This window comes from Nannobrachium achirus (assembly GCF_963921795.1).
Source record: "Nannobrachium achirus genome assembly, chromosome: 9".
NCBI lineage: Eukaryota > Metazoa > Chordata > Actinopteri > Myctophiformes > Myctophidae > Nannobrachium > Nannobrachium achirus.
The window spans coordinates 34,588,783-34,602,565 of NC_137818.1; the positions used below are offsets into that span (position 1 = coordinate 34,588,783).

At 41.4% G+C, this 13,783-nt stretch overlaps 1 protein-coding gene across 1 annotated transcript; it reads left to right on the forward strand.

Annotated features, from left to right (window-relative positions):
- Positions 1-3,859: 3,859 nt before the first annotated feature.
- On the forward strand, positions 3,860-13,037 carry etv7 (ETS variant transcription factor 7; the record flags this gene model as incomplete). Its single annotated transcript, XM_080732700.1, has 9 exons — positions 3,860-3,957; positions 5,327-5,522; positions 6,757-6,921; positions 8,017-8,217; positions 9,566-9,688; positions 10,230-10,358; positions 11,176-11,318; positions 11,708-11,808; positions 12,869-13,037. Exons 2-9 carry the CDS (start codon positions 5,429-5,431, stop codon positions 13,035-13,037), a joined length of 1,125 nt encoding a protein of 374 aa, XP_080588826.1. The 5' UTR covers positions 3,860-3,957; positions 5,327-5,428.
- Between the last annotated feature and the right edge of the window lie 746 nt (positions 13,038-13,783).

A 13,783-nucleotide genomic window follows, 5' to 3' on the forward strand; every position in this document is an offset into this window, starting at 1 on the left:
TAGAGCAGGTCTCCCCGAACGCGTGCATGTCTCCAAAGTTGCGACGCAGCGAGCCGTCTGCTGTCCAGGGCCAACTAGATTCTGAAAACGGCACTTTTTGTACTCAATTTTAATTTGAAAATAACAGATCTACAGGCTCACAATGAGTTGTGATGCAACGCATTGTGAGCTTGTAGATCTGCTATTTTCAAAAGATATTTATTTAAACTATATTTATTTAAAACTTGAAATGGGAATTCTGCAAAATGAGTAGTCCTACTTTTACTTTTGATACTTTAAGTACATTTTAATGCCAATACCTTTGTACTTTTACTCAAGTATATTTTGAATTCTGTGACTTTTACTTGCAACAGAGTATTTTTATATAGCACTTTTATGGTGAGTTGTTACAGGTATATTTTCATTAATTACATTAATATAGTAGCCTACCATACTTTGTATCTGTCCTGTCAAAATAAACAGATAAACCCCTGCTCTAGCCTATGATAGCTCTTTTATGGGATTACAGTAGAACGAATTGAATTGGAATGGAATGGAATTAATTTTGTTAAGTGGCCTTTAATAGCTCGCATTCCACAAATTTCAATCTGAAAGAACCTGGAAAATGTGTTAGGACAATTAGAAGTACACTATAGTATAGAGACATACATCATGTACTCATCTTTTAAATACATTTGTGTCTTTGAAATATACATTATTTACCGCACTTTTATTTTGAAGGCTGGAGCCTGGCTTATTTCTGCCTGCGCCCAGACCGGAAACGTTCTTTCTGCTCATTTACGACAGCTTTCTTCTTCTTCTTTTGGTTTCCAGTAGGCTGCACACTGATAAGTGTCACACTGCCCTCCACTGACAAGAGGTTCAATGTTTTATCCTATACTTTTGAATCGACAGCTCTTCCAATAGGTTTAAATTTCGAGTCAGGTGTAAAAATAGACTCAACTGAGAATTCCTTGAGAGCTGACACCCGGATATGACAATTCTCTGAATAACTGCTGCCTATCACTTCAGTAATTAGGCCTATTGTATGATGAGAACAGGTCAACAGGACATGTTGCACTGTCTCCATGGAGACAATGCAACATAGATGACCACACTGATCCAGTCCATCTGGATGTTTATCTATGACATTCAAGTATCCGGTTTAGACCACAATGTCCCACTCTCAGCCTGGTTAAAACAACATCATCCCTTCTGCCAGAGTTCATAATTTGCTTCTTACTTGTAACGGATGGTTGCACAGCAAAGTAGGCTAAAGGCTACTGCTTGCCTCTCTGCTCTTCTCCCCACTCCTTTTGCCACTGGAGTTGTAGTTTTTACCTCTGTAACCTAACTGAACCTTCAGCTCGACAGCTTGATTCATCAGTGCTTTGTTGCTGACACTAAATTATTTAATTTCATCAATGCTCATCTAACAAAATGTTGTTGTATGTTATTGTTCCATGACAATAAACATCTTATCTTATTTTGTCAATCCAAGAATACACACTGTACAGCACAGAATCTTCAAGATCATGGTCAGAGCTGCATGGCCTTTGCTTTCCAACTCTCAAGGCCACCAGAGCAGACGCAGAATCTGAGCAGATGATGCTTTTAGTTTTAGATCCACCACATGGCCCATAAAATGGCTAATAGTTCAGCTGAGAAAACAGACATGTTAACAGGTCCAGGGCCCTTTTGTGTTATCCTTTTAGCCGTCTGACTGTACCTTGTGCGTTGTTACATTTCTGACTAAGAAAGTATTCAATCAATCAAAAAGTTATGATCTCAAGCTTAGATCAATCAGCAAATATCTGTGTCCTTTCTTAAACAGAACAACATACCTACCAGTAAGACTCCCTAATCGGGAGATAAGCGACCGTAGGTCGCTTATCTCCACAAATAGGGCAAAAATGTGTTTTTCCAAAATCGTCCTGATCCATGTTGATGACATGAGTGTAGACATGCTGTGTAGTGATTTTCGTGATTTTAGGGCAAAATCTGTAGGAGCAGTGTCCAAAAATGTGTTTTTAAAAATCGGCCTGAAGGTGGCGCTATATGGGACAGATTCATGGTGATGGGATGAGTGTAGACATACTGTGTAGCGATTTGCGTGATTTTAGGGCAAAAACTGTAGGAGCAGTGTCCAAAAATGTGTTTTAAAAATCGGCCTCATGGTGGCGCTAGAAGAGGGCCATGTGAGAAATGAGGGGTGGGGTGTCCGCGTTGCCTTGGCGGACGAATAGGTACCGGCCCCGGCTCTCCCGGACCCTCCTAGCCCGAGTTACGGCATTTTATGTGAGCTGCAGTGGAGGGGGTCCTTCACTGGGGGCGCCACCACTTTTGCATCCGTTCTGGAGCACCAGGAGTCGGTGGTCCCCGGGAATTCCCCGTGAGCAGCCCCGTTGGGGTGGTCATTTTTGCACATTTGGTCATTTTTTACATCTGGGGGTCCCCCAGGGACCTGGGGGTCCCTGGAGCTCCCGGGGGGTTGTAGTTTGGCAGCCAAGGAGCGTGTGTGCAAAATTTGGCATGGATCGGGGCAACGGTTGCGGAGATATGAGCAGGGCAATAGTGTGACGTGTGAGGTGTGACAGACAGACGGACAGACAGACAGACAGACAGACAGACAGACAGACAGACTGACTGACAGTTTTTGCAGGTTTTGATAGTAAGTGCGACCTACGGTCGCAATAAATGACCACATGGAAGCTCTCCATTTTAATTTGTTCTAACAGTGAATGATCCACTTCAAGCGAAGAATGAGAATGAGAATGAGAGAAACCAGGAAGGAACAGGAGATCAATATGACCAAATCACACTGTCTTGCTTAAGCCCAAACCTGTAAGCTTTTATGAGGAGATTTCTTTCTTTTTCTTCCTTTTTTTTTTACACCTTTATTCTCCTTTTCTATTAATTCCCAACCATCCTCCACCATTCTCACTGATGATGAGCTTGACCTGGTTAAAATGGAGTTGGACGTTGAGAGGTCCTGGGGTGTGTCTGAAAAATATCAAGTGTCTAAATATTGAATCATGCAAATTAAAAACTGTCTGGGGTGCACATAAAAGCCAGAGTACATTCAAATGACTCAGGGGAAGTGGTTTACAGAGGAATACCCTTCTCCAAGTGTTCCGGACAGCCCAGGAGGCACATCTCTTCCTCAGACCAAGCATTTGTAGTAATCAGCAGATCCTAGGTCAGTTGGAAAGGGCATTTGGTCCCTATCCAGCGATGGAAGAAGTAGCCTGCCCTGCACATGAGTAAAAGTACAAAAGTATCTGCATCAAAATATACATCAAGTACCAAAAGTAAAAGTAGACAACTCATTGTGTAGAATATCTCATTTCACAAGTTCAAAATGTATACAAAATATTTAGAAAATACTTGCCGATCTACAAGCTTACAATGAATTCATGGGTTGCATTAGCCATAAATTATAACTACCAGGAGATGTCGCTATTAAGACGTTGAGACATAACGTCCGAATATTAGCGACATCTCCTGGTAATTTATGGCTATTGGCTAGGGTTGCATATGTGAACAGAAATAGGGCTGAAGTGATTATGTGTTTTGTAATTATAGGCTAATACAAATTGTCAAAGTTATTAATTATCTTGTTTAAGGAGTCAGGACTCCAATATAGCCTAGGCCTATTGCTTATTAATGATTCAACTTCTAATTTTATTTTAGTCTTGATAGAACAACCAAAGAAAGATCTCTCTAATTCATCAGTAATGAAAGTGAAAGTTACAACAATTGTCAAGCTGATATAGGCTATCATTTTGCCAACGTTTGTCACATAAACGGTAATTTAGTATAGTCCTAGCCTACTATAGCTATTTTAAAAAGAAAGATATGCGTACATGCATATAGGATTGCATACGTGTTATGTCAATGGGTCCGACAGTCCCACTCACACAGCTCAGCTGTCACACCATTGCACAATCGTTCGCTTTCGTTTTCATTTCCCGGAAGGTAAGCCCAGTTTTATTTCCAACTAATTATAGCCTTGCAGTAAGTGAGTGAATTAAAATTGTATCCGCGACTACAATCTAGCTGACAGACTGTAGGGCCTACTTGATCAGGAATTTGGACAAAATCATCTGATTAAAACGAACACACTAATAAACAAACAGGCACATTAAGAATGGAAACCGTTTCTCCATCACCTCTGAACAAGGTAGGTGTGATCCGAGGGCAATTACTTTCGCTATTATTTTGATATCTAGCTTTCATGAATAGCAAATTAATAGCCTACTTGTGAGTGTAAAGGCAAGGGGAGTTGAACAAAGTAAAGAATTAATAAACTGGACTGTGATATATTGTGTCCATAACGTTTTAAGTCTGAATATAACTGTAGCCTACATGTAAAGGCTGTTTGCGCATGTGTCCACAGTCCACACGCGAGACGCGCATATGTGCGGCACGGTGCGCCTATGACTAGCCTACACAGTGGTGGAAATAGTAGACCTACGTCTGTTAATCAAGTAAAAGTAGGCTATCAAGACTCAAGAGCCTACAATGTAGAAATACTCGGTTTAAGTGAAAGTCTGGAATTCAATATTTATTTGAGTAAAAGTAGGCTTATAGGCTATACAAGTATGGGTATCAATTAAAGTAGAAAGAATACTCATTATTCCATTTCACAAGTTTTCACATGTATAAAAAATAATGATCTTTTGAAAATAGCAGATATACAAGCAATGCGTTAACACATTGTGAGCTTGCTCGTCTATTTTCACATGGCCGAAATGTAGTCTATAGGGCTGAAGTGAAGTGGTTAATGTAAGTATTATTTTTTTTAAATAATAATCAAAATCTACAAAGTAACTAGTAACCAAATAATAATTGTAGTGGAGTAAAAGTATATTATGTGTCTCTGTAGTAGAGTAGAAGTAAAAGTACTGAAGTGCAAATTGGAAATACACCAGCAAAGTAAAAGTAGGCCTACCTAAAATGTTACTTAAAGGAGTAGTTCACCCACAAAATGAAAATGTTTCTGTTGATTACTCATGCCATGGAGAGTTGAGTTCAATAATATTTTTTTTGTTTTTTGTCACATTCCAAGACAAAAATGTGATTCGAGTAAATTTACCCCCATTGATTCCGGATGGGGACCCGTTTCGAAACGGGTCCCCATCCGGAACGAATGGGGGTAAATTTATTGTTATCACATTTTTGTCTTAGGAATGCAACAAAAAACTAAAGATATTATTGAACTCTAGTCTCCATGGCGTAGAAAAAAAGTCATTTTGGGGGTGAACTACTCCTTTAAGTACAGTATTTGAGTAAATGTACTTAGTTACTTTCCACCACTGCTACTACACTTGTCTATGTTTTGTAGCAGGAAAATAGAGGAAGCAGTCCTTTGCCCAGCATGTTGTCAGTAACGCCAGGCAGACCAGCCATGGTTCCTACTACTACAGTAACGCCAGGCAGACCAGCCATGGTTCCTACAGTAAGCGTCTCCTCTCCTGCCCAGCTTCCTCTAGCCTCTCTGTCAACCCAGGAGGAGCTGTGGCATCTACCTGGGCGCCTGAGTGAGTCCCTCCCTTCACAATGGATTAACAACTTTCTATCATGAATAGTTGTGTGTGTGTGTGTGTGTGTGTGTGTGTGTGTGTGTGTGTGTGTGTGTGTGTGTACGTGTGTGTGTGCGTGTGTGTGTCTGTGCGTGCGTGCGTGCAGTTCATTTGACCCCCCCCCCCCCCCCCCAAAAAAAGAATCTATTCAAGTTGTTTCCACGGTCACCAGCACTTTCGCCTATGTTTTTTTTCGCCTACATGGATATGGTCTTTTCGTGTGGCACTTTCGCCGTGGAAGAGAGTGTTTTCACCTAACCTGTCTGGCCGTTTCGGTTTCGCCGCCGTTGAAGAGCCATTTTGCCTATGCTCAATTCTGCTGTCAGACTGTCTTATGTTTGCATATTATCCCGTTGTCATTTAAATATTATAGTGACTGTGACAGTGGTGTCAAAGGGACCATACCTAAAACTAATGCTGTGATGTGGGGAACATAGAGAGGGGAACATAGAACCTGGGGAACATAGGGTGGACCCCGTGTCAAACGGGGTAACATGTCTGTCCTTAGGTCGAACACCCTTAAATTGCTTTGGTCCGACCACCAAAACCTAACCTTAACCCTAACCCTAACCCTAACCTCAGTAAAACTATGCCTAAACCTAATCCTAACCCTAACCTCAGTAACCGTGACGCGGGTGATTATCTAACCTGGTGATTATCTAACCCATTTAATTATTTGGACGCACCTGATTCCAATAGCTCTAATCTGTATTAATGTGATTTCTATGGGGTGCATGTGTAATGGTCACTGTTTGACAGGTGAGGTAACACCACTGTCATGCAAACATGGACAATCTAAGGCAGGCGAAATGGCTCTTCAACTGCGGTGAATGGGCCAGACAGGATAGGTGAAAAGACTCTCCTCCACGGCGAAAGTGCCATGCGAAAGGACCAAATACATGCAGGCGAAAAAAACATAGGCGAATACGCCTGACACCGTTTTCACTTCTTGACAACTACGGTACGTTGTTAAATGAAAATGTAAAGAATAAGAACCAGCTTCTCGATTTGGCTATTCTATGAATCGAAAAAGTAATCTAAATCTATAGATTAATCACAAAGAGAATATTGGATATCTGCAGTCCAAATGTTTTGGTTTATGACAGTGAATGAGCAATTAAACACTTCTACAGACTAGACTGATCAGCCATGGCCCTGTGCGTGTTTGAATGTGTCAGTGTCTCTTCCCCAGGAATAAACCCATCACTGTGGGATAAAGAGGATGTCGCCCACTGGCTCCACTGGGCTCAGAAGGAGTACTGCCTGCGTCGGCCAGAGAAAGGACATTTTGAGATGAATGGACGAGCCCTCTGTCTACTCACCAAAGAAGACTTCAGAAGACGCTGCCCCAGCTCAGGTAGACATTTGTGCACATACCAGTGAGCGCTGACTATATAACTCAGAGCTTCACAAACTTTCACATTTCAAGGTCTCCCCTTAACTCTGACAGGATACAAAATGGAACAAAATGAACCGGTTAAGGTTCATTTTGTTCTATGTGTACACTGTCAGAGTTACAGACTTGAATGGGTCAATTTAGACCACCCATAAAGGAACCCACAGAGAACCCACTTTGAGAATCACTGCTATAACTTATCTAAACATTGCACAACATTTTTTGGGACATTTGTGTTTGGTAGATTATTTCTCCATCGTAACATTGTTTTTTAGCAATAACTTTGATACCGTTGGCAAGCTTGTTTATTTCCCTCTAAATTGGTACGCCACTTTAGGGATGAGCAGTGAAGCCGAGTATGTGTGTTGCCTATTTGCCAAACAGCTTATTCTGCTGTTGCTATTGACCTATTTTGAGCTTCCTACCCCAGGTGCCCGCCGGGTACCCATGGTATCTGAGGGTACATGTTGTATACCATGCGTAACACCTGTGCAGTCTTTTGGCTGCTAAAGGATCTGACACTGACACTCAAAATAATGTGAATAGGTACAGGCTGATCTGGAAAAGATTGCTCTCTGCTATGTTGCTAGCTGACTGAGATACACATGCGCATTGACACACTAACCTTGGACAATTCTGTCATGTAGGACAGTGGTTCCCAAATTCTTTAGCTCAAGACCTAAAAGAGAAATTAGAAGTTCGCCCGGGACATTGTGATTCTTTTGTATAAACATTGTATTTATTTCATGAAAATAAAGGATATTTACTCGCAACCCTAAAGAATTGGTCCATGACCCAAAGATGGGTCCTGACCCACTGTTTTGGAAACCGTGATGTATAGGATACAAAAGTACATTGCTAATGGATCAGGGCTTTTGTCTTTTATTTGTGGCATCCAAACCTACTTTCTCACCTGTAAAGTTGTGATGCCAAGCTGGAGAGACAACTTATTGTCCAGTATACAGCTGGAGAGACAACCTATTGGCCAGTATCCAGATGCTTGCGATGCCAATACATATGGACGATGACAAATACACATCTCTTTCCAACCTGCAGGTGATGTGCTGTATGAGCTGCTGCAGTGTGTCAAACAGCACAGGACGGGTACAAAAGGTGTAACTGGAAGACCCCAAAACTCATCTGCAAATGGTGCCACCCATGGTGCCACCCAGGCCAATAGTAATACCAGCCACATCCAAACGCCCAGAAATCACAACATTCAAGGTCCCCAGGCTCACACAACTGATGGAAACCAAGGTCAGAATAGCTTCCAAAAATGTAAATCCACTGCATTTATAGAGAGGGGAGAAGCATATTAGGCTTTACTTCAAATTGTTTTGTGAATATCCAAAATAGCAGATCTACATGCTCCCACAGTCACAACGTGTCACATTGCAATGTGTTGTGATCTTATCCATTGGCTTAAACCTAAACCCTATATATGTACCTGACCAGGGTCCCATAGAGCTCTTAGAGATGCAATTTATGGCTCTTTGAAGTGAGCCAGAGCCATGGCTCTGGCTCACGTGAAAGAGCCGTTCAAAAGACTGGCTCATTTGGCTCTTTTGGCTCATTGCATATTTATATATTTTCATTGAAACATGAATCCACAAGGTGGCACGGTCTGGCACCACATTCCTCTGCTGACAGTTGAGATCACAATTTTGCATTTACCCTTTTTGTAAAACGTGTGTGTAAATTAAGCTACCCTGACTAATGTTATTCATGCAACACCTTAAAAAAAAACAAGCAGGCAACAATGAACTCGCTCCTCCCTAGCGGTGTATATAGCCGATTTAAACTTTGTTGTGACTGTGCCCTTAAGGCATATTAGAGCAAGTAAGAGGAAGCTACAAGTGAGGAAATCTGATTCACAGAGGATAGTGGAAGTACAGTACTTGAGTTTTCATTTTCAGATGTGATTTCAGAAGTGATTGCCTTCTTACCGTTTTCCCAGAATAAGGCATTCTAATGACATACGCAAGCTTTGGTCCCATGTAATTCTTCTGCCTCTGGGCAGATGTGAGAAAGAGCGGATGTCTGTCAACATTCACCAACAAAGAAATTGATGAAGATTGATGAATCTGACTCGCAACGTGGGAATTTGAATAAATGCCGCTCAGTACAAAATATGGACGTAAGAGAGCTTAGTGAATGAGGCCCAATGTCTGATCCAAGAAATTCTAATTTACTCTTGGGGGCATATGGCCCTCTCAATTATACAAGCGTGTGCGCAGTCTGCGCACGCACACGCACACACACACACACACACACACACACACACACACACACACACACACACACACACACACACACACACACATTTACCTGGCATGAATAGGTGCTTTCCGTGCCTTATGGACAGTTGGGTGTACGCCAGTGGGAGTGGATTACCAGGAAATCTGGTAATGAGGCGTGTCTCTTGAGGCATGTCTATCCACTGTTTCACAAGAGCAGGAATCAGCATTGTTCCGTGAAATATACCCCCTGACACTGAGAAGTACTGTATGACAATCTTTTTCATGTGAAAATGTTCAGCTGGTGAAATTGACTTTTACTTTCTCTTTATAACTTATTCAAACGTCCCTGCATTTCTTTGTTCCAGTGTCCACTGTTTACAGCAACACAATGCCTATAGCCACTGTAAGAAGCGTGACAAGCCAGACAGAACCCATATCACCTCTCAGGGACCACCCCTCAATCCCTTCTCAGAACACACACACTACTAGTGGGTATAACATAATCCTGATATATATACAGATCCATCTCGAAAAATTTGAATATTGTGTGAAAAGCATAACTGACTGTGGAAACTTCCCACTGGACTTCAAGCAATGAAGGTTTCAAGAAATATATGAAAGTTTGAAGAAGATTTACTTTTATACAATATTTTTTTTTCTAGATGGATCTGTACATCAGGAATATTTTCACATCAGAACTGTTGTCTGTTTTCTGTCCTTCTGTCTCTATCATTCTTCCCCTTCCTGAAAACTACAAAGAACTTTTTTTGGACACCTGTAAATCTGTGAAGTTTAAGTTGAAGTAAACCAGATACACTGAAATGACATCGTTTCAACTTTGAGAGCGTACGAATGAAACAAAATTGGCAATATTTGTACACTTTGAGTTAACAATGGATACAGATTTATTATGTAAATTATTTTCTTTTATAAGTTTCTGTCTGTGTCTACGTTTGTATCTTTGTCTGTCTCTCTCTCAGTATATCTCCATCTCTGTATCCCTGTCATTGTTCTCTTAATTTCTCTCAGATATGTCTACACCTGGCTGTACTTGTCCTCACGTTGAGCCTTGTCTTGGCCCCAGGGAGGAGCCTCTCAACCTGTCCAATCAGCTGAGAGCGAGGAGTCCGCCATGCGAAGCCAATGGCCGCATCCCAGGTAATAAGAACATTTCTTTAAGAGAAGTCAGTTCACGTGGGCGACATATTGGTAGAATGTGTTTTAAATGAGACAGGCATCCTCTCCCCTTGGATGGACAGTCACCTGTATCTTACGTTCATTATTATCATATAGGCTACAATACATAGTTAGTTATGCACACACAATGTAATGTAACTTCTCAGGTGTAACCAATGAGACTAAACAGGGTTCTGTTCCAGAGTCAGGGCACTGCTGCTTTACTGTGCATGCTGGCTCACTGGAAAGCATGCTACACTAAAGGGAGCAGAGCCTTAAATAGTGGGGAATTTAAGGAGCCCGTTTCTACTACCATCGCGGTTGCAGTCCAAATTGTTAAGCAAACCCTTTCGCTGAACTCTGGTTCCCATGGCGACGCGACCACGCAGCAGGCGTTGTAGACGCTACGTGGAAAGGTAGCCTCTGTCTGCCGTAGTAGAGAAAGTTACTGTTGTCATCTGCCGTAGCAGTACAAAGCTTAAATCGCTTAGTTTTACTACAACTGCTAGCCTCGTACCCGCCCTCTTCCGGAAGTTGGTCGTTTACTAGGCTATACAACTGCTACTTCACCCTGACAATCAGACTAATGAATGAACAAGCCAAGGAAAGCAGTTGCCTAGCTCAACAGTACATACTGTATTTCGGTGCACACCGAAATACATATTCATATTGAATATTTTTTTAATTGACAGTTACAAATGTTCTCTTTAACGATGCTGTAAATGTATAATACCAAAGGCAGTTGGAAATGTGTGTGCTACATCTGATTCCAATCAAACCATGTCTGAATGATGAGCAGAGTGCAAGCTCCTGTGGGACTACGTGTACCACCTCCTCTGTGACCAGCGCTACCACGACTACATCCGCTGGGATGACCAGGACACCATGGTGTTCAGGGTGGTTGACCCCAACGGACTGGCACGACTCTGGGGAAACCACAAAGTGAGTGGGGACGTTTCCTCTTCTTTTTCCCCCTCTTTTTTTCAAACATGAATATAGTTCCGCGGTTAAGCATCCCGAGCTTGTTAGATCCGATATCTTTGCTATTTTTGTGAGTTGTACGAGGAAGTACAAAATAAGTGTTTGATCAGATGGGATTGATTTAGTCGATAATAAAACAAATCAATTAGAATATCTTTGCATCGATTCATTTCGATAGATAGATAGATAGATATTTGATAGATTTTTAGATAATCTAAAAATGAATCGATCGAATAATCACTATGAATATCATCGAAAGTTGCGACCCTATAGAACATAGCAGGAGTATAGTGAGAGATGATGATGGGGCAATGCACTGGGCATTAATGAAGTGTGATCTCTTTTCACAGAACCGAATCAACATGACCTATGAAAAGATGTCCCGTGCTTTGAGGCACTACTACAAACTCAACATCATTAAGAAGGAGCCTGGACAGAAGCTGACGTTCAGGTTGGTCTGTGAAGCTGGAAATAAAGCAATAGCTTCAGGTTTGAACGCAGCATTATAGTCAGAGACGTTAGGGAGATGACATGGTAATGTCGCGCTAATCAGTCTAAAAGCGCCAAATTTTGCACAGATGTAGCCCAGGGCATGCTCTAATGATTTAGCTAGGGCACCCGAGTCGGCGACCTTCGGGGTCCCATAAAACGATGGTTTAGTGATGAAAAGTGATGAGTCATCACTTTTCAGAGTTTTGTGGGTGTTTTCTGGAGCTGTGGCGACCCCGAAGGTCGCCGACTCGGGCGCCCTAGCTAAATCATTTGAGCATACCCTGAGCTACATCTGTGCAAAATTTCGCGCTTTTAGACTGATTAGCACGAGATATCCTTAAGGCCTCCGACTATTAGGATTTAGAAGACATTTAGAATCGGCCTCAGGTCTTAACATGCACTCCTGGGTCAACAGATTTTAATACGCTATGGCTACAGTATGTTAGCCAAATCCACCCACTTTGCATGCATTGCAGTTCAGCATAATGGACTCCATGTGGCTTAATTCCTCCGAAAAAATTATTCCACTTTGCCATGCGCTTGTGGCAGCCACAGTAACAGTAAACCTTACAGTAACAGTAAACCTTATTTACTCTAAACATGTGTAAACATGTGGCTTGATTTCCAGCCTAGCTTAAATGACCAACGAAGGTCTGCTAAAAAGGACGTGTTCGTCGGAAACCTAAAAAGTGTTGGCTGTGTAGACTTCATAGGGTTTTCTGTTTGCTGAAAAACATGTATTGTCTATTCATTGTCTATTTAGTAGACAATAAACAAATATGAACATCGTTAAAGATGTTTACTAAGTGCCAGTTGAAAACCCATCTCCTTTTTATTCTTTTGTGAGAAAGAATATAAATAGTCGGGTAACAGCAGATATAGAATGCAGTCGTCAGTGTGATAGGCTATATGTTTTACAATAAAGTGTACTGTACATGGAAATGTCACAGTGTATACCAGTATAGTACAGTAACAGATATCTGAGACTGTTTTTTTTTTTTTTGCAACCTTTTTTTTAGGTTTTTGAAGACCCCTCAGGACATCAGGACACATTTTGACAGCGTTTATAAGAAAACCACTCCACCTGCTGTTGGAAACAGCCCTGACCGCCATTCTTCATACGAGTTCAACGAGGAACACTTTGAGGTTTCCCCTGAGCCCGCTTCTCCACCGTCAGAGCTTCAGTGAATTCTTTACTTTTATAAATGTGTATTTGGGAATTTGAATATAATTACTACTCTCCCTCAGCTGAAACGGTCATAACATTAATGGCTTTTCTTTATTTGATTGTATAGCCTACTAAATACATTAAGTATAAGAAAGTACACTAGTTTGGTGTGGATATAGGTCCTCTGGGCACCTAAACCAATGTTAAATTGGCAGTTTCTTCCAAAATGTAAATAAATTATAGAATATATATTTTCCTTGAAAATATACAGTATACAAGGGGTCTTCAACGTTTTCAGGCCAGGGACCCCCAAACTGATGGGGAATGGAGCAGGGACCCCCCTACCACCTCGTAGGGTGGGGGGTCGGGGCTACGACATATTTTTTATTTTAAACATGTACAAGTTACAGCGAGCAGGGTGGGCCGTACCACTACCATTTCTCTAAACATAATACTTATTAACTGAGAACCAATGTCAATAATATCAACAATCTGTCAATTGCATAGTAATCATGTATTCAAGCTATTCAAAATGGATAGAATCATGATTTATTTTTTAACATTAATGTGAAAAATGGCAAAAAAAAAAAAAAAAACATTTTTTGAAATATTTTTTCTTTTTTAAGCAATACTTTCGCGGACCCCCTGCAGTACCTCCGCGGACCCCCTAGGGGTCCCGGACCCCCTGTTGAAGACCCCTGAATTGATTTTAACATACAGGACATCAGATCTGGATTTATCCATACCCAACTTCTTGTTTATCGCC